The sequence below is a fragment of the Hyperolius riggenbachi genome, chromosome 4 (genome assembly GCF_040937935.1).
Source record: "Hyperolius riggenbachi isolate aHypRig1 chromosome 4, aHypRig1.pri, whole genome shotgun sequence".
NCBI classification, from domain to species: domain Eukaryota; kingdom Metazoa; phylum Chordata; class Amphibia; order Anura; family Hyperoliidae; genus Hyperolius; species Hyperolius riggenbachi.
This window is the reverse complement of record NC_090649.1, coordinates 244,023,768-244,042,590: the sequence shown is the minus strand read 5'-3', so window position 1 is coordinate 244,042,590 and position 18,823 is coordinate 244,023,768. Positions and strand designations below refer to the sequence as shown.

Sequence of the window (18,823 nt, the reverse complement as noted above, 5' to 3'; positions counted from 1 at the left end):
ACGAATGGGAATTGGAAGAGTCTGCGTTCAGGAAGATCTGTACACACTGGCAGGTTCCAGAAATAGACTTGATGGCTACCAAAGCAAACCGGAAATGTCACAGATACATGAGCCGTTATCCGGAAAAAGAAGCAGAAGCATGCGATGCTCTGACAGCTCAATGGAAGTTTCAAACGGGATACGTCTTTCCCCCGATACCTCTAATTCTCAGACTGCTGAGAAGGTTAAGATCGGAATCGGTGACATTAATAGCAGTCTTACCTTGGTGGCCCAAAAGGCCTTGGTTTGCTATGACTCATCAGATGGCGATGGACCAACCGTTATCGATCCCAGTCACCAGAACATTACTATCTCAAGGTCCGGTACTGCACCCCAATCCCTCTCGCCTCAAACTGAAGGCATGGAAGTTGAGAGGAGGAGACTACAGAATTTAGGGTGTTCTGAATCAGTGATTGCCACTCTACTAAATTCAAGAAAGTCGACTACTAATCAAACTTGCCACCGGATTTGGAAAGTCTTCTTAGAATTCGCAGCTACTAAAGAGTTTGATCCAGTGCAACCTCCGGTCCATCAAGTTCTATCATTTCTACAGACAGGCGTAGATAAAGGACTCTCGTTCCACTCCATTAAGGTACAAATCCCTGCAATTTTTGCCCTTTCAGGTCATAAGTGGGCCTTTGACCCTTTAATTAAACAATTTGTGGCTGGAGTAATGAGGTTATGTCCACCCTTTAAGATCTATATTTCCAAAATGGGACCTCCCATTAGTCCTAGAATACTTATCAGGAACTCCCTTTGAACCTATCCAGGAATGCCCCCTATGGTTCAAAACTTTGAAAGTAGTCTTCCTCGTAGCAATAACATCGGCCAGAAGGGTGTCAGAACTGCACGCCTTGAGTCACAAAGAGCCTTATCTAACGTTTTTTTCAAGACAGAGTTCAAATAAGACCAGTTCAAGGATTTCTACCGAAAGTCCCAACTTTTCTACATATCAACCAGAAATGGTCATTACCTGTCTTCAACCAAGAATATTCCATAATGCTTCACCCCCTAGATGTGGCAAGAGCACTGAGGGATTATATCAAGTCTACGGAAGAGATTAGAAAGTCAGATAGACTCTTCATAGTCCCGGCAGGGTACCGCAAATGGGAGGCAGCTTCTTCAAGGACCATAGCCGCCTGGCTCACCAGAACCATCCGAGATGCTTATAAATCAAAAAATAAGGAACCACCAATAGAGATCAACGCACACTCAACCAGGGGAGTTGCAGCATCATGGGCAGCGCATGCCAACGTCTCCGCAGCAAAAATATGCCAAGCAGCCAATTGGAGTACTATTAATACTTTCATTAAACACTATCAAGTTGATACGTCTACTTTAACTAGTCTGGAATTTGGAAGAGCAGTCTTATCTTCCAGTGTTTCATCTTCTGTTATTTGAAAGTGAATAATTAAAGTTGTAATCTACTTTTACCTGCTCCAGTTGCCCTCCCGTCTTTTTTTGTTCTAGTTAAGTCCCGTAGTGCTGCCATGGAGGCATAGGAAAAGCGGAAAATTGAATACTTACCTAACTGTAATTTTCCTTTCCCGATGCATCCATGGCAGCACGAGGGACCCACCCATTGTTCGGTGAAGTACTAGTTACAAGACACGAAGGGGAGGGTCAGTTACACTTTTTTATAGTTTAATTGTCCTGTGAGGTATTGGGGGTGGGGCCAATACCCGTAGTGCTGCCATGGATGCATCGGGAAAGGAAAATTACCGTTAGGTAAGTATTCAATTTTCTGCTGTTTGGCAGTGGGGAAGGTGTTCTTTGGGTTGAATGCTTCTCCACTTCTCCTCTTTTACATCAAATGAAGGAAACATTGTGACCAAACAATTTTTGTTTTATCTGACCATAACACAGAAGATCAGAAGTCTTCTTCTTTTTTGTCCAGATGAGCATTTGCAAAGGCTAAGCAAGCTTCTGTGTGCCTTATCTGGTGAAGTGGCGTCCTTCTTGGTCTGCGTCCATGGAACCCAGCTGTGTGCAGTGTCCGTTGGATTGTCTGCCTTGAGACATTGCCACCAGCAGAGCCCAGATTTACTGGGATGGCCTTGGTAGTGATCCTTGGATTCTTTTTCATCTCTCTCACTATCCTCCCAGCCAGCACGGGTGTCACCTTTTGGCTTCTGACCACGTCTTCTGAGATTTTCTACAGTGTGGAACATCTTATTTTTTTAATATAACTTTGCACTGTAGCCATTTGAACTTGAAAACATTTAGAAATGGCCTTGTATTATTATTATTATTATTATTATTTATTTAATTTATAAAGCGCCAACATATTACACAGCGCTGATTATTGTAGCCCTTTCCTGACGTGTGAGCAGCCACAATACACAGCTGCAGACCCTCACTGAGCTCCTTTGTCTTAGGCCACATACACACATCAGACCATAGTCTTTTGAAAATGAAAGATCACAGACCAATCTTACCACCCTTCATGTAGTATGAGAGCCATACTCTACACAGTCTTTTCTATGGAGCTGAACTCCACATCAGAAAAAAATCTTTGCAAGATGCTGCACACACAGATGCTGTACAGACACAAAAGATCAGTATCTGCAAAAGATCTGTTTCTGCCAAAAATCCATTCCTGCAAATTGCAATGCTAGTCTATGAGATCTGCAGATCATCATACACACATGATTTAACTGACATTCATCTGCAGATCAGATCCACCAGGATGGATTTTCAGATCTGCGGATGATTGCTTGATCTGCAGATGAATGTCAGTTAAATCATGTGTGTATGATGATCTGCAGATCTCATAGACTATCATTGCAATTTGCAGGAATGGATTTTTGGCAGAAACAGATCTTTTGCAGATACTGATCTTTTGTGTCTGTACAGCATCTGTGTGTGCAACATCTTGCAAAGTTTTTTTTCTGATGTGGAGTTCAGCTCCATAGAATAGACTGTGTAGAGTATGGCTCTCATACTACATGAAGGGTGGTAAGATTGGTCTGTGATCTTTCATTTTCCAAAGACTATAGTCTGATGTGTGTATGAGCCTTTAGCCATGACTGTCCACAAATCAACTGCAGAGAGCTGCTTTTTTTCACCTGTTGAGTTGATTAACCATCTTAGCGGTATGGACGAGCTCAGCTCGTCCATCACCGCCGATGGCTGCCGCTCAGGCCCTGCTGGGCCGATTTTGTTCAAATAAAGAGCAGCACACGCAGCCGGCACTTTGCCAGCCGCGTGTGCTGCCCGATCGCCGCCGCTCTGCGGCGATTCGCCGCGAGCAGCGGCGAAAGAGGGTCCCCCCAGCCGCCTGAGCCCAGCGTAGCCGGAACAAAAAGTTCCGGCCAGCGCTAAGGGCTGGATCGGAGGCGGCTGACGTCCATGACGTCACTCCGCTCGTCGCTATGGCGACGATCTAAGCAAAACAAGGAAGGCCGCTCATTGCGGCCTTCCTTGTTTATTCTGGGCGCCGGAGGCGATCGGAAGAACGCCTCCGGAGCGCCCTCTAGTGGGCTTTCATGCAGCCAACTTTCAGTTGGCTGCATGAAATAGTTTTTTTTTAATTTAAAAAAAACCCTCCCGCAGCCGCCCTGGCGATCTTAATAGAACGCCAGGGTGGTTAAACCAACTGTTCCCAATTAATCAAGGTAATTAGGATGTTTTAGAACAGCTTGAACTATTTGGAATGATATACAACTTTGGATTTTCCCATAGACTGTGACAGTTTGTGAAGGGTATGAATAATTTTGGATTAGACACTTTTTACTCAAATGTAAATAAAAACTGAGAAATGTTTTTTTGTTTTTTTTGCCCCACTAGAATGCCTCTTGTACATCGTTTTATTATCTTTTGGGAGACACCTTTGTCATTTACCATCAAAAAATGACTTGCTGGTTGAATAAAAGTAACTTTAAAGTGTACCTCCCCCTCCCAAAAAAAGATACATACCTGGGGCTTCCTCCAGCCATATCAGCTTGGATCGCTCCCACGCCGCCGTCCTCCGATGTCTGCAGCGCTGGTACCGCGTCCCCGCAGCGCCGTGCAGCCCTAGGCACTACTGTACATGCTCTAGTCCCACATCAACCCTCCATTATTGATGCAATGCCTGGGAGCCTCTTGCGTAAATAACATGGCCAGTGAAGCCAATATAGATCACGTATTAGGCTAGGTTCACAGTAGCTGTTGGGTTCCCTGTGACAGTAGGAATGCAATGGATTGTTAAAACAGCACTGCATGTTATCCATATATTTCTTCGCATACAGTAAAGTATACAGTCAATCAAAAGTATGCTTCAACATCACTGCTAATGTGCGCGTTTTTTGGTAACACACTGCATGCAGTGCATTACGATGCCGCACACCAATATACTGCATTGCATCCGCCGCACTGTGAATGTCGCTATAGGTGGTGCATTGCAGTGCAGCAAGCGTATTGTACTTGGCGGGAGAGACATTTTCAGGAATCGGGGTATCCTTTAAGTATTTGCTGCAATCCTTCATTCAAATACTTTCAGGGCTCGTTTCCACTATTGCGGTGCGGAATTGCCTGGATTCCACCGCTGATGAAATCGCATGCGGATGTGATTCCCCATGCGTTTTTTGAATTCGCATAGGTGAGGGTATATGCGATTTTGTTTTTTTTCACACTGCCTGTGTGAATTTACATTGGTACCTATGCGAATTTGCATGCGAATTTGCGGCAAAAAACGCATGGGGAAATCGCATGCGATTTCCCTATTAAATACATTGCATGCGATTTGCATGCATTCCACTCGCAGACAAATTCTGCGGCTCTTTTGTGCGTTTTTTCACCGCTGAAAAAAACGCACCTCAACAACGCTACAGTGAAAACAGGCCCATCCACTTGCATTACATGTGCGAATCCGCATGCGTTGGACGCATGCGGATTCACGATAGTGGAAACGAGCCCTCACAGAAGTTCCTTTGAGTGGCACAAAGCATTGACAAGCACATATCTTTCCACATGTGCAGTTTGGAACATGCATCTGCACATATCTAAATAGTGCGGTGCCAAGATCCCCGCAAGCCCATCAACAAGGAGTTTTAGACGCAGCTCGGCTGCACTGTGAACCCCGCAGACGGCTCACACCTGCGTGCTAGCACGGAGCTGAACATGTTCGTTTTTTTTTTCTGCCGAACTGCTGTTCCATGCTATTGCGCAGGCTGGCCAGTGTAGTGTGGCCACACTTATCCTTGTATGGGAGCACGACCATGAACTTTAGGGGGTCCCAACTCTGGGATGGAGGGGGAGCCTCTGGATGATCCCTCTCTGTAGGTAAGTACATTAATGTGTGTATTTTTCTTTATTACTTTTTCTTTAACGTGTACCCAAAACAAAGCTATAGGAAAAAACAGATACTTGCCTAGGGAGAGAAGCCTGTGGATCCTGCAGAGGCTTCCTATGGCTGCTTGGCCCCCACATTGCTGTAATAGAGCCCCCCAAAATAATTCCAACAATCTCTGATCATGTCTTCGCTACTCTTCTTCCGAGAGTGCAGTCATACTGTGCCTGCGCGAGTACAGCCATGGATATGCAGTAAGCCGGAGCCACTTGTACACAAGCAGCTACTGTGCAGGAGCAGCCATGCTTGTGCATGTAAAGGAGGGTCCCGGGCCACAAGTGATAGGAGCGAGAAGGGCATGGGAAGTGTCTGCAGGATCTAGAGGCTTCCCTCTTCTTAAGGGCTTATTCACACTGCAGGCGTTTTCGGCATTTTTTCGTCCGCGTGCGGTTTTATTAAAATGCCCCCCCCCCCGACCATGTGAACAATGAATGTCTATGAGAAGGTTCATAGCGCTGGTTGTGCACTGTCCGTTCATTAAAGCAGTGCCTGTACCATTTTTTGAGGCGGTTCCGTCTCAATGGAAAGTATAGGAGAAACGCAAAACGCTCACAAAATCACTTTGTGTAGCGATTGCATTTGTGTTTTTAAGAATAAATACATTGTCAAAGAGTTCACTTCTTAACTCGCGTCAGGGAGGGAATTACAAAACCGCTCGGAAAAAATGTTTAAACCGCTAAGCACAAAAACGAATCGCCCATCCAAGCCCCGGGAATCATAAAAAAAAAGACTCCTCAAAAAAAAGCCCAACGGGGACGGACTATGTGAACAAGGCTTAAAGAGACTCTGAAGCCTCTTTAAAAAAAAAAAGAAAAAAAAAATGGATTTTAAATAATCCTGCTTAATACTTATGCTTTAGTCCTACCTAATTGGCCCCAACTCCCCGGGGGTGATCTGGGCTGCGCTTCCGTGTGAGGCAGGGGTATGAGCCGCAGCCCTGCCTCACATGTGTCTGTCAGCGCATATCGTCGCCTCTCCCCCGCCCCTCTGTCTTCCTTCACAGAGAGGGGCGGGGAGAGACGGAGATCCGCCGCTGACAGACACGTGTGAGGCAGGGCTGTGGTTCATAGCCCTGCCTCACACGGAAGCGCACAGGGGCAGCAAAATCCATGACCAAGAAAGTCGTGGATTTTGAGGGAGGGCGGGTTGGGGGGGGGGGGTGGTGGAGGTTTAGATAGTTTACAGCCACGGGAATGCGGCGGTTTAGGTAGGGCTAAAGTATTAAGCAGGATTGTTTAAAAAAATAAATAAAAAAAACACAATTTTTAAGAGGCTTCAGAGTTTTTCTAAGTGTCCTTTTAAAGAGAACCCAAGGTGGGTTCTTAGAATGCTAATTGCACACAGAGGCACGATCTGCATATACTGCCCAGCCTCTGTTGCTATACTGATGCCCCCCTGGGCTCTGGTTGGAACCCATCTTGGGTTTTCTTTAAGGGCTAGTTCACAGTGCTCAACTACAATTCTACAGGCCTTTTTTCATAGCTATCGGCTTTGCTAGCTGTTTGTGGGATGTACAGGGCCTTTCAGGCATGGATCTTATCTGTGTACCTAGATAGCAATGTACTATAGCCTGATCCTACCTATTTATGAAAGGTCTGTTACAATTTCCTTCCTCTCAGGACAAGGCACTAGCTTCTTTTTGCAATATTCCATGTAATGACAAAGCAAAATATATGATGGATTGTGAGACATGCACTTTTAGCATACCTGAATAAAAGGTTTTAGATGATCCGAATGCATATTTAATATTATTTTGGGGCTTTAGCAAGTATCCAAAAAGATACATTTGTCTGGAGCAACTATGTACCAATCTTTTTTTTTATTATTATTTGGTAATATGATTTAAATATGATAATGGTAGCAAAATCGTTTCTGTACTGTTAGCCAAACAACATGATTGACTTGGCCCCATGATCTTCAGAAACCTGCTGTATTTCATGTATGCTTGCATGAGCACACTGGCTCCAGCCTGCGGATCACCTGACATCTAACTGCTAAACAGTGACCAGCACAACTGTCATCTTAGTGTTTACTATTTACCTGCATCAGTGTTTTACTTCAGCTCTCATCTGGAAATATGCCTGAAGAAGGGGACTAGATCTCAGAAAGCTTGAATAATTTATCTTTATCAGTTAGCCATTAAAAGGTATTACTTTTACAAAACTTTGTTTTTTTTATCTACCCACTTAATATCATGATAATAAGTTGCAATGATCTGGTGTGCATGCAACATTTTACAATATTTCTTTTTGTGAATAGTGTAGCACAGATCTCGGAGCTAGTCTACTTTAGGGGACCCACCGCAAATCCCCATAGACAAATTGACCTCCGTGTAAACTGCAATGAATGTCCGCCTTCCCGCAGCCACTACCCCCACATGTGCTAGATCGTTAGAAAGCTCGGGATCTCCTCTATCAAAATATCTTAACCTTTTCAGGCTGTGATACATAGTGGAGAAATATATAGCCCCGAAACGCTGCGCTTCCGTTTGTAGCAGCCATTTGCTCTGATGTGTGCTTAATCCTGATTGGAGAAATGCTGGGGGGGGGGGCGTGACTAAATGTAGACTAGCTCCCATTGGTTAGTCCACAAACTGTTTCTGAGCTTTGTAATGGTATATCACTGAGGTAAATTTGTCTAAGGTGGGTCCCCTAAAGTAGACTATTCCCCGAGCTGGATATACTTGTTTACATAAAGCAATATAACAATCCTACACTGTCAGCAGCATAGTTATATGAGAACTGACACGAATAGTGAGAGCCACAATGAGCAGCGGGCTGCAGTGTCCATACATCCACAGCATGGCAACTACCTGCCAGTGCCTGGCCGAGAACTGTAGCCTGTAGCTGCTGGTTTTGTTCTGGCACGCCCCCAGCTAACAATCCCTCCAATGAGGAGAGAGAAAAATATTACCAGCACAGAAGTAAGATGGCCGACGGAGCCGCGATTGCGGCCGTTCGGCACTTCGTACAGAGTGAGTTTCGTGTTTTTCTCACCGAAAGTGCCACCGATTCTCAGCTATCCGTACATATATGACTTGAGGGGTTTTGTACGAGCTGAAAGCGGAAATTCTTTCCGTTTTCAGCACAGCTCAAATTCTCTATGGGGATTTGCGGTGGGTCCCCTAAAGCAGTGTTTCTCAACTTTTTTAAGCCAAGTACCCCTTATTGCTACTGCATCTCTACAAAGTACCCCCTGGCGAGTGAGCGGGCGCACGCGCGCACACGCACACACACACACACACACACGGAGAATGAGGGTGCTGGATGGGGAGAGACAGATGAGGGTGCTGGGTGGGGAGAAACTGTTGAGGGACAGGTGAGGGTGCTGGCTGAGGCTGGCAGAGAGTGATGGGTGGTGAGGGACTGGAGAGGGTGCTTTCAGTGGCTGGCAGAGGGTGAAAGGTGGGAGAGACAGGTGAGGGTGCTGGCTGAAGCTGGCAGAGGGTGAAGGGTGGGAGAGACAGGTGAGGATGCTAACTGAAGCTGGTAGAGGGTGAAGGGTGGGAAAGACAGGTGAGGGTGCTGGCTGAAGCTGGCAGAGGGTGGGAGAGACAGGTGAGGGTGCTGGCTGAAGCTGGCAGAGGCTAAAGGGTGGGGGAGACAGGTGAGGGTGCTAACTGAAGCTGGTAGAGGGTGAAGGGTGGGAGAGACAGGTGAGGGTGCTGGCTGAAGCTGATAGAGGGTGAAGGGTGGGAGAGACAGGTAAGGGTGCTAACTGAAGCTGGTAGAGGGTGAAGGGTGGAAGAGACAGGTGAGGGTGCTAACTGAAGCTGGTAGGGGGTGAAGGGTGGGAGAGACAGGTGAGGTTGCTGGCTGAAGCTGGCAGAGGGTGAAGGGTGGGAGAGACAGGTGAGGGTGCTGGCAGAGGGTGATGGGTGATGAGGGACCTCCTCTTGTTTCCCTGTCACCTCTTGTGCCCTGGTTGTGAGGTCCCCCCAGTACAGACGTGCCCCCCCCCTCCCAGTTTAGGTAGTGAGTGGTGTCCTCGGTATAGGCAGCCCCACCAGTTTAAGTAGTCAGTAGTGCCCTCATTATAAGCAGCCCCCCCCCAGTTTACCAATAAGTGGTCCCCCAAGTGGTCCCCGCAGTATGAGCGGCCTCTCACCCGTCCCTGTTACAGACCTGTCCAGTGCCGATCATCCCAGCTGCCTTCCCATCGCAGCCTCAGATCTCCGATCAGTGTTGCCTGCTGTTCCAGCTGCCTCCGCGTTACAGTAGCAATGATCATTACACTTCAGATCAACAGGACAGTGAAGGTGCATGGTCCCCGCGCGGCTGATGGCTGTACTTCAAATGCGGAAGTGACTAATAACATCACTTCGGCATTTGCAGCACTGTGCGCAGGGACCATGCGCCTTCACTGTCCCATTGATCTGAAGTGTAGTGATCATTGCTTCTGTAGCGCGGAGGCAGCGGGGACAGCAGGCAGCGATGATCGGAGGTCTGTGGCTGCAGGGATGGCAGGCGTACCCCCGGCAGTAGTCTCGCGTACCCCCAGGGGTACGCGTACCGCGTCTTGAGAAACCCTGCCCTAAAGTAGACTAGCTCCCAGATCTTTCCAAATACATTGCTAAGTTGCCAGTTTTTCTTGCTCTGCTATTATATATTAGTAGACTGATTTTCAGGGGCCGGCCTTCCTTTCTTTCATATAACTTCTTTGAGTAGGAGATGATGATCCAGAAATCCATGGTGAGAGGTCCAGTTTAGTTCTTGATGCTCTTTGGGGACAAATAAATACTGTAATAGTTTTTGGTGCAAGAAGACAGTTAATCTTTAAGTAAAGATTTTCTTTAATGCTAAACCTAATGAGCTGATTGTATGTGCAGATATAGTGATTAATAATACACACCTCCTACTGTATGTTTTCTTAATTGTGGCCTACAGATTTGTTAATTCATGCTTTAGTCTCTATTGGGAACTCAAGTCTGTGACCTTAAAGAGGAACTCCAGTGAAAATAATGTAGTAAAAAAAGTACTTCATTTTTACAATAATTATGTATAAATGATTTAGTCAGTGTTTGCTCATTGTAAAATATTTCCTCTCCCCGATTTACATTCTGACATTTATTACATGGTGACATTTTTACTGTGGGCAGGTTATGTAGCTGCTTCTAGCTGTTTTGGCTGTTAAGAGACAGCTGTAAACAGCTAATTCCTGTCTGTGAACATTGTTACATTGTGGCAGTTTGCCCAGAGTACTGCGGTACTCAGAGCTTCTTGTGGGAGGGGTTTCAGCACAAAATCAGTCATACAGCGCCCCCTGATGGTCTGTTTGTGAAAAGCATCATATTTCTCATGTAAAAGGGGGTATCTGATTGGGATAAAGTTCAGTTCTAGGTTGGAGTTACTCTTTAAAGGCAATCTAAATTGAGACTTCTATATTTATTTCATTTTAAACAATACCTGTTTCCTGGCATCCTGCTGATCTCTTTGGCTGCAATAGTGTCTGAATCACACACCTGAAACAAGCATGCAGCTGATCCAGTCAGACTTCAATCAGAGCACCTGATCTGCATGCGTGTTCAGGGTCTATGGCTAAAAGTATTAGGGCGCGTTTCCACTATAGCGAATCTGCATGCGTTTTCTGCATGCAGATTGGCATAGCCAATGATAGTAAATGGGCCTGTTTCTACTTGTCAGGAAATCTGTGCAGGAAAAATCTGCACAGCAGAGCCATCAGAATTCGCACACCTCAAGGCTATGCGAATTTTCCATGCGAATTCTCGTACTTTTTCGCCTGAAATGTAAAACACACAGGCACTGACATAGTTAAATTTGCATACTTACAAAAATAGGTGAAAACGTACACGAATTTGCGTTAAAATTCGCATACAAACACGTACGAATTTGCATCCGCAAGTGAATCAGTTTTTGTGTTTTCAGCAATGAATTCACACCGCACAAGTGGAAACTGGAGTCCATAGAGTCAGAGGATCAACAGGACAGCCATGCAACTGGTATTGTTGAAAAGGAAATAAATAACCCTCTTGCTTTAGGTTCCCTTTAACTGGTTCCAGACCGACGCAGTATGAATCTACGTCCAGCAGGTGGTGCTGCGGCTCTGACTGGATGTAGATTCAACGTCGCAATGAATCGTGTGTCCCCGCCATTACCGCTTATCTCGCCGCTCTGCACCCACCGCAATTCGCTCACTCTGCCATCTATAAGACGGCAGAGCTCTGTAAGCAGGTCAGGAGCCACTTTCATTAGCTCCTGACCGCGTGATCATGGAGAGCCAATCACATTGGCTCCCACTGATGGACAGCAACAGGAGCCAATGAAAGCAGCTCCTGACCGGATGTCAGCACTCTACCATCATAGAGACAGCAGAGAGAGGAGCTGGCGGCGATGGGGCAGCGGGTATGTGCGGCGATTCGTCGGGAGGCAGTGTTTTACCGTGCCAGCAGTCTCTGGTCCTTGGGCAGAGACTGCTGGTACGGAAGTGGTGAAAGGACAACTGAAGTGAGAAGAATATGGAGGCTGCCATATTTATTTCCTTTTAAATCATACCAGTTGACTGGCAGCACTGCTGATCTATTTGGTGGCAGTAGTATCTGAATCGCACCAGAAACAAGCATGCAGCTAATCTTGCCAGAAACACACGATCTGCTGCATGCTTTTTCAGGGGCTGTGGCTAAAAGTATTAGAGGCAGAAGATTAGCAGGGCTGCCAGGCAACTGGTATTGCTTAAAAGAAAATAAATATGGCAGCTTCCTTATCCCCCTCGGTTTAGTTATGCTTCTTCCATCTGTCATTTTAAAGGACAACTGTAGTGGGGGGTATATGGAGGCTGCCATAATTTCCTTTTAAAGAGACACTGAAGCGAAAAAAAATATGATATAATGAATTGGTTGTGTACTATGAATAATTACTAGAAGATTAGCAGCAATGAAAATATTCTCATACTTTTATTTTTTCAGGTATATAGTGTTTTTTCTAACATTGCATTATTCTAGAATATGTGCAGATTACACAACACTCAGCATTCGAAATGATTCTTTCAGAGCAGTCTGTGAAGTAATGACCTCTCCTCTAGCAGAGAAAAAGTAAACAGTTCACTTACAGTTGAGATAATAAAAGTCAGATAACAGCCCTCTCCACGACTAACTTAAGCCAAGTACACACTAGCAATTTTGATAGGCCAATCATTGGTCAATTTTACCACCTACATATAGTATGACCATTTACCTATATAATCTGCATAGAATAGAAAATCTGTTTGGCCCTCATACTACATGGAGGTGGTAAAATTGACCAATCATTGGCCAATCAAAATTGCTAGTGTGTACTAGCCTTTAGTCAGAGAGCTTAATGGCTTGTTTGCATAGAGATAACAACTGGAGTTTCTCAACTCTTCCTGTACTGGAAACAATTAGACTGATGTCAGGGGCGCCGCAAGGCATAAAGCGAACCAAGCGGTCGCTTGGGGCCTCAAGATCGTAGGGGCCTCGGCGGCTCAGTGACGTCGGCGTGACGTCACTGTTTTCCCGCAGCCCCGCGGGGCTGGCAGAGCAGAGTAGGGCAGGGCTACGGGAAGATGGCCGAAGCCCTGCCCTGGAGACTATGCCTCCAGTACAGGGCTTCGGGTGGCCATCTTCCCGTAGCCCTGATTCAATCAGAGCGGGAGATTGGAGGAGGGAGGGAGGGAGCTCCGTGGGAACTGCGCGCCTGAGGAGCCGGCCGGGAGAGGAGATGGGGAGAGAAGACTTCTGCCAGTGCCAGGTGAGTACATTCTTTTCTTTTTGCAGCTCTGAAAATGTGCCCTAATTGCGTTTGATATCTGCTGAACTGTTCCCTAATTGTGTTTGATTTCTGCTGAACTGTGCCCTAATTGCATTTGATTTCTGCTGAACTGTGCCCTAATTGCATTTGATTTCTGCTGAACTGTGCCCTAATTGCATTTGATTTCTGCTGAAAATGTGCCCTAATTGCGTTTGATTTCTGCTGAAATGTGGCCCTAATTGCATTTGATTTCTGCTGAAATGTGGCCCAAATTGCGTTTGATTTCTGCTGAAATGTGGCCCAAATTCTGTTTGTTTTCTGCTGAAATGTTGCACAAATTGCGTTTTTATTTTCTGGTGTCTGGGATAACTGTTGCTGCATTTATTATTTAATGGTCATAGTTGGCTATATTTGCTGTGCTACGGTTAAGCTCCGCCCATACAATGTCATGGCCAAATCCATCTTTCGGCGCGGCGCGCTGTGTGTGCCTCAATCACCCCCACATCCATTTTCCCCGCAAACAGCCCCGCCCCAATCCGCCCTCCAGCTCCACCCACATGTCATGGCCACGCCCACTTATGCAGGATAGCTACACCCATTTTTCGCCGCGGCGCGCAGTAGGGCCACTTCCTACAGTCCGCTTGGGGCCACAAAAACCTTAGCTGCACCCCTGACTGATGTATCTGATCTTAATGTTTTATTTCTTAGCTGTACTACACATACAAATCATAATATCATAATTTTTTTTTCGCTTCAGTGTCTCTTTAAGCAATACCAGTTGCCTGGCTATCCTGCGGTTCCTCTGTCTCTTAATACTTTTAAACCGTAAAAAAATGGTCCACTAGCTTCAGGATTACACCACGTACATTTTCGGGGAGTCCTAATGGGGTGAGGGGTCCATCACACCTCTCAATATACAACGTCCCAGATACACAGCAATTCCCGCATAGGACTCAACCCTCAACGGATATTATATCCAACTTGTCTTTATTTCATAATTGCGGACATATACACAGCATAAAAACAGCATGACGTTTCGGGTTTTGGCCCTTTATCAAGGGCTCAAACTTCTGATACAACCATACAACATGTATAGACATCAACTACACACCACACCCAAAGCATTGGGGGGCAGGCACATGCTTAAAGAGACACTGAAGCGGAAAAAAATTATGATGAATTGGTTGTGTAGTACAGCTAAGAAATAAAGCATTAGGAGCAGAGACATAAGTCTAATATTTGTTTCCAGTACAGGAAGAGTTAAACTCCAGTTGTTATCTATGCAAATAGCCATTGAGCTCTAAAGGTTCGTATACACGTCCGATAAAGATCGTTCGTTACGAACGATTCGTGACGTTTACACGATATTCAAATTAGACTGAAAAGATCGTTCGTAATGAACGATTGTGTACACACGTGAACGATATAAGTATAAAGTACTGAACGACGAACGATAAAAAAATGCGTGCGCAAACGGAAGTGACGTTATGACAGGCAATAAGAACATGCGTTATCGGACGATCTTTGTACACACTGCAACGATTGAACGATTATCTTTCGAAAAAATCCGCCGGGTTGGATCGGTCCGATTGAACGATAACGATCGTTATCGTTCACAAAAACGATCGTTCACACTTTTTGAACGCACGATTATCGTTCCGATTGTCGTTATCGTTCGTTTTTGAACGATCGTTATCGTACGTGTGTACTCAGCTTAAGACTTTGAAAGTTGCAGAGAAGCTCTGACTTCTGATTAGGTTATCTCAACTGTATTGTGTTTTTCTTTTGCAGAGAACAGTTCAGGACAGGTCAAAAGTTCACTGCCTGTTCTGTAAAAAAACATTTGGAATACTGTGTAGTGTGTAAACTGCAAATATTAGAGAGTGATGCAATGTTATATAAAAAAAAAGCTGTATAACTGAAAATAAAAATATGAGAATATTTATTTTTTTTTGCTACCAATGTTCTAGTAATTACCCCTACTACACAACCAATTCATGATATCATAATTTTTTTTTTCGCTTCAGTGACTCTTTAAGTATAGCTATACCTGTTAAAGGAAACATCTGAGACTGAAGTCTTTTTTTTAAGACCACTGGGTGACTGAGTTTCCAATCACTCCATCCAAAAATGTTTGTTTTTTTTTTTTTGGTTTTTTTTTTTTTTGTACCGACTCCACAGCTCTGCTTTTAACCATAGACCGTGAACAAGCATGCAGCAGATCAGGTGTTTCTGACATTATTGTCAGATCTGAGAAGATTAGCTGCACGCTTGTTTCTGGTCTGATTCAAACACTACTGCAGCCAAATAGACTAGCAGGTCTGCCAGGCAACTGGTATTGTTTAAGGCTACTTGCACACCAAGACGTTGCGTTAGGTGCTACGTTAAGGTCGCATAACGTGCACCTAACACAACGTATGGTGCTGCAAGTGAGGACGGTAGAGTGAGCCGCGTTAGGCGGCTCGATTCCTATAATGTCTCCCAGAGTGGCGCTGATTGGCCAGCGGGACCACGTGATGCGGAGCGAGACACTCCGCATCACGTGGTCCCGCCGGCCAATCAGCGGCCGCCAGTGCAGTGAATATTAAGTAGCCATGTGCGCGGCTACTGTAGCTGGCTCTCCCCGCCTCCTCTCCGCCCCCACTGCGCATGTGCAAACAGTCTAACGCGGCTATAGCCGCTGTAACGCCGTAGCATGCTGCACTTTCCGGAGAACGTGCAGCGTTACATGTAACGCAACGTGGGCTGTGTGAACAGCCCACTTGTGTTACATTGCTGTGCGTTGGGGGAGCGTTACAGGCGCACTAACGTGCGCCTGTAACGTCTTAGTGTGTAAGCAGCCTAAAAGGAAATAAATATGGCTGCCTCCATATAACTGCCTCCATATATCTTTCATTGCAGTTGTCCAAAGGACTGATTTGCAAGTGAAACAAGAACTGACTGGTTGCTATGGGCAACGAGCAGAGCATTTTGCCTGATGTGAAGCTCTGAGCTTCATATTTTTTTTTCCTCTCTTGCAGGAAAAGCTATTCAAAGACCAGTTCTGTTTAAAGGATACCAGAGCTGAATAAAGCTAGAGAAATGGGGGGGAGCATGCATATACTATCACCTGTCCTGGTGCCCACCGCTCCCCCCCCCCCCCCCCGTTCTCAGACCCCCCCCCCCCCGGAGCCCCTTCCTACAGGGCGCGCCTGTGGCCGGGAGTGCAATGCGCACGACATCACGATTACATCATGTGCAGTGCGCTCCCAGAACGGGTACGCGCAGCCCGGCCAGCACCTGCGCGGTAAAGCCCGACTCAGGCATCCCGGAAGAGGATTCTGGGGGGCTTTTATGTAAGATACGGGGGGCATATAGAATGTGGGGATCGGTGGGCATCAGGACAGGTGACAGTATATGCCTGCTCCACCGTTTATCTAGCTTTATTGGGCTCTGGTATCATTTAATCCTGTTGCTCACAAATAGAGGTGGTGACAGTTGGCCAGTAGGATAAAACATAGATTCAGGCTCGTCACCTCTAGTTAGAATATTTAAATAAGTTGAAGTGCTAAAGACGGTGTGGCCAACAAAACAGTCAATAAACCCTTTTCACACTTGCATGCACATTTTTTTTTCATCCAAATCAATCATCCAGGAACCAATGCTGTCCCTACAGCAAGGTTAAAAGCTGGGGGTCTTTGTTACAATATTATACATTCTTATAACTTACCCTTAGGGCTGGAACCCCAAGAGCGTTTTTTTGAGCATTTTGGCAGTGCTGCGATACGCTAGCGCCAGAAGGATAAAAGTACATAAAATTTTAAAAAAAATTGCTGGGAGGAAGTGGTGGACTCGCCTCCGTTAAAGCAGACACCAAGGACTGTAAATGTATAGATATACACATTTATTGAAAATACCCCAAAGATGCAACGCGTTTCGCGGGCACAGCCCACTTCTTCAGGCAATAAGCAGGGGATAAACAACTGTAAACAAAAGACAGTTGTTTATCCCCTGCTTATTGCCTGAAGAAGTGGGCTGTGCCCGCGAAACGCGTTGCATCTTTGCGGTATTTTCAATAAATGTGTATATCTATACATTTACAGTCCTTGGTGTCTGCTTTAACGGAGGCGAGTCCACCACTTCCTCCCAGCAATTTTTTTAAAATTTTATGTACTTTTATCCTTCTGGCGCCTCTGTTCACCTACCAATATATTTGAGTCCACCCCAGGTGGAGGGGTGATCTACCCCCTTTCTTCCTATCTACAGAGAGCGACTTCTTAATCCTGAGTGAGGACAGGTCTAATCTCCTCACCTGCCTAATGAGTGGTTACCTAGGTGGTAACCCGTGTTTGTGAGTATTACCATCTCACTGTTTCATTTATCCAATCAATTTTGACATACTACACCATATTGGGCTCTCGATTTCTCTTCAACTTTTGCGATACGCTAGCGTTTTGCCAAAATGCTCAGCTGATGTTAATGGATGGGGCAACTTCCACAGGAGCGTTTGCGTTTCCCAGAAACGCAAACGCAGGACCTGCAGCATTTTGGGAGCGTTAGCGCTTCAATGTAAAGTATTGAAACGCTAGCAGAAACGCTCAGCAAAACCTAAACTGAGCGGTTTTGCTAGCGTTTTGCGGTTCAGCACACTGTAACAAAATTAAAAATAATTCACAGGACCAATCAGGATAAAAATGCGAAACGCAAAACGCTACACAACCGCTGAGCAAAAAAATACACTGTTGCAAAACGCGACCGAAAACGTGCATGAATCCGCTTGCAAACCGCTCAGACAAAACGCTAGCGGTTGCGTTTGCGGATTTCAGTGGGTTCCAGCCCTCATGGTCAGAGTTTAATCTAGTGCACTCCCTCCTTGCCCTGTCTGTGAACATTGTGAGTATGCACACAGCTTACGCTTGTATGTGTAAGGTGCATATGGATGTATTTTGTAGCTCACTTCTGGGATTAGTTTGATGCACTCACTATCTGTCCCAAGAGAGGATGTTAGGATATGGGCTCCTAATCCTTCAATAGGTTTGAGAACGTATTATTTTGTAAAAAAAAAAAAAAAAAAGGCCTTGGCTTTCAACGTAGCTAGATATTTCCTTTGCCTTGAACCAGGTAAACTTATTTCCTCCTTTTATTTTCTAAGATGTTAATTTGCTCTGCAGACCCGGAATGTCTGATTATTGTAGGTTTAAGCAAACTGGGACAGAAAAAAAAATGTTTTTTTTTTCATGTCTCTCAGGATGTAGAATGAACAAGACAGTTTTGGAGGCCCCAATAACAGATATTTTGTCTTTCCTTTCTTGCAGAAATGAGTAGGGCACTGACATGAGCAGCAGGAGTCCACACATTCAATATGAAGAGACTAACAGACACAGGAGCCCTTCATCCACAAGGGAGTCATCCAATTCACTTGCCTACAGTAAGAAGGAAAACCTACGAAGAAACATGAAAGGTGATCACGATATGGCGAGGGAAGAAGGGGGAACACGGAACGCTCGGGACAGAAGTCCTGACACTGATAGGAATAGTGACTCTTATTATTCTGATGATTACGACAACACAACGTATGGCTCTGAAGAATCCCCAACACCCAGTTCGAAACCCATATCTCCTCATACCAAAAAAGCAGGCTACAAAGCTAGGTCTGTTACCCCTGTACACAACCGAGGTAAGCGTGCTAGTGATTTATTTTCCAGCTTTATACCACTTTCAGTAAATACATTAACATTCATGCTACAAA

The 18,823-nt window shown here is 45.5% G+C and overlaps 1 protein-coding gene across 2 annotated transcripts in view; it reads left to right on the top strand.

Annotated features, from left to right (window-relative positions):
* The window catches only part of LCA5 (lebercilin LCA5), a 64,461-nt gene that overhangs the window by 8,276 nt on the left and 37,362 nt on the right, over positions 1-18,823 (top strand). Inside the window, exons 1-2 of one of the 2 annotated variants that reach the window (XM_068281529.1) lie at positions 7,367-7,517; positions 18,390-18,751. In XM_068281529.1, coding sequence (XP_068137630.1) covers positions 18,409-18,751 — 343 coding nt within the window. In that variant the 5' untranslated portion in view covers positions 7,367-7,517; positions 18,390-18,408. Of the gene's footprint in view, positions 1-7,366; positions 7,518-18,389; positions 18,752-18,823 lie in introns of those variants that run through there. The other variant, XM_068281528.1, reaches the window with a different exon arrangement.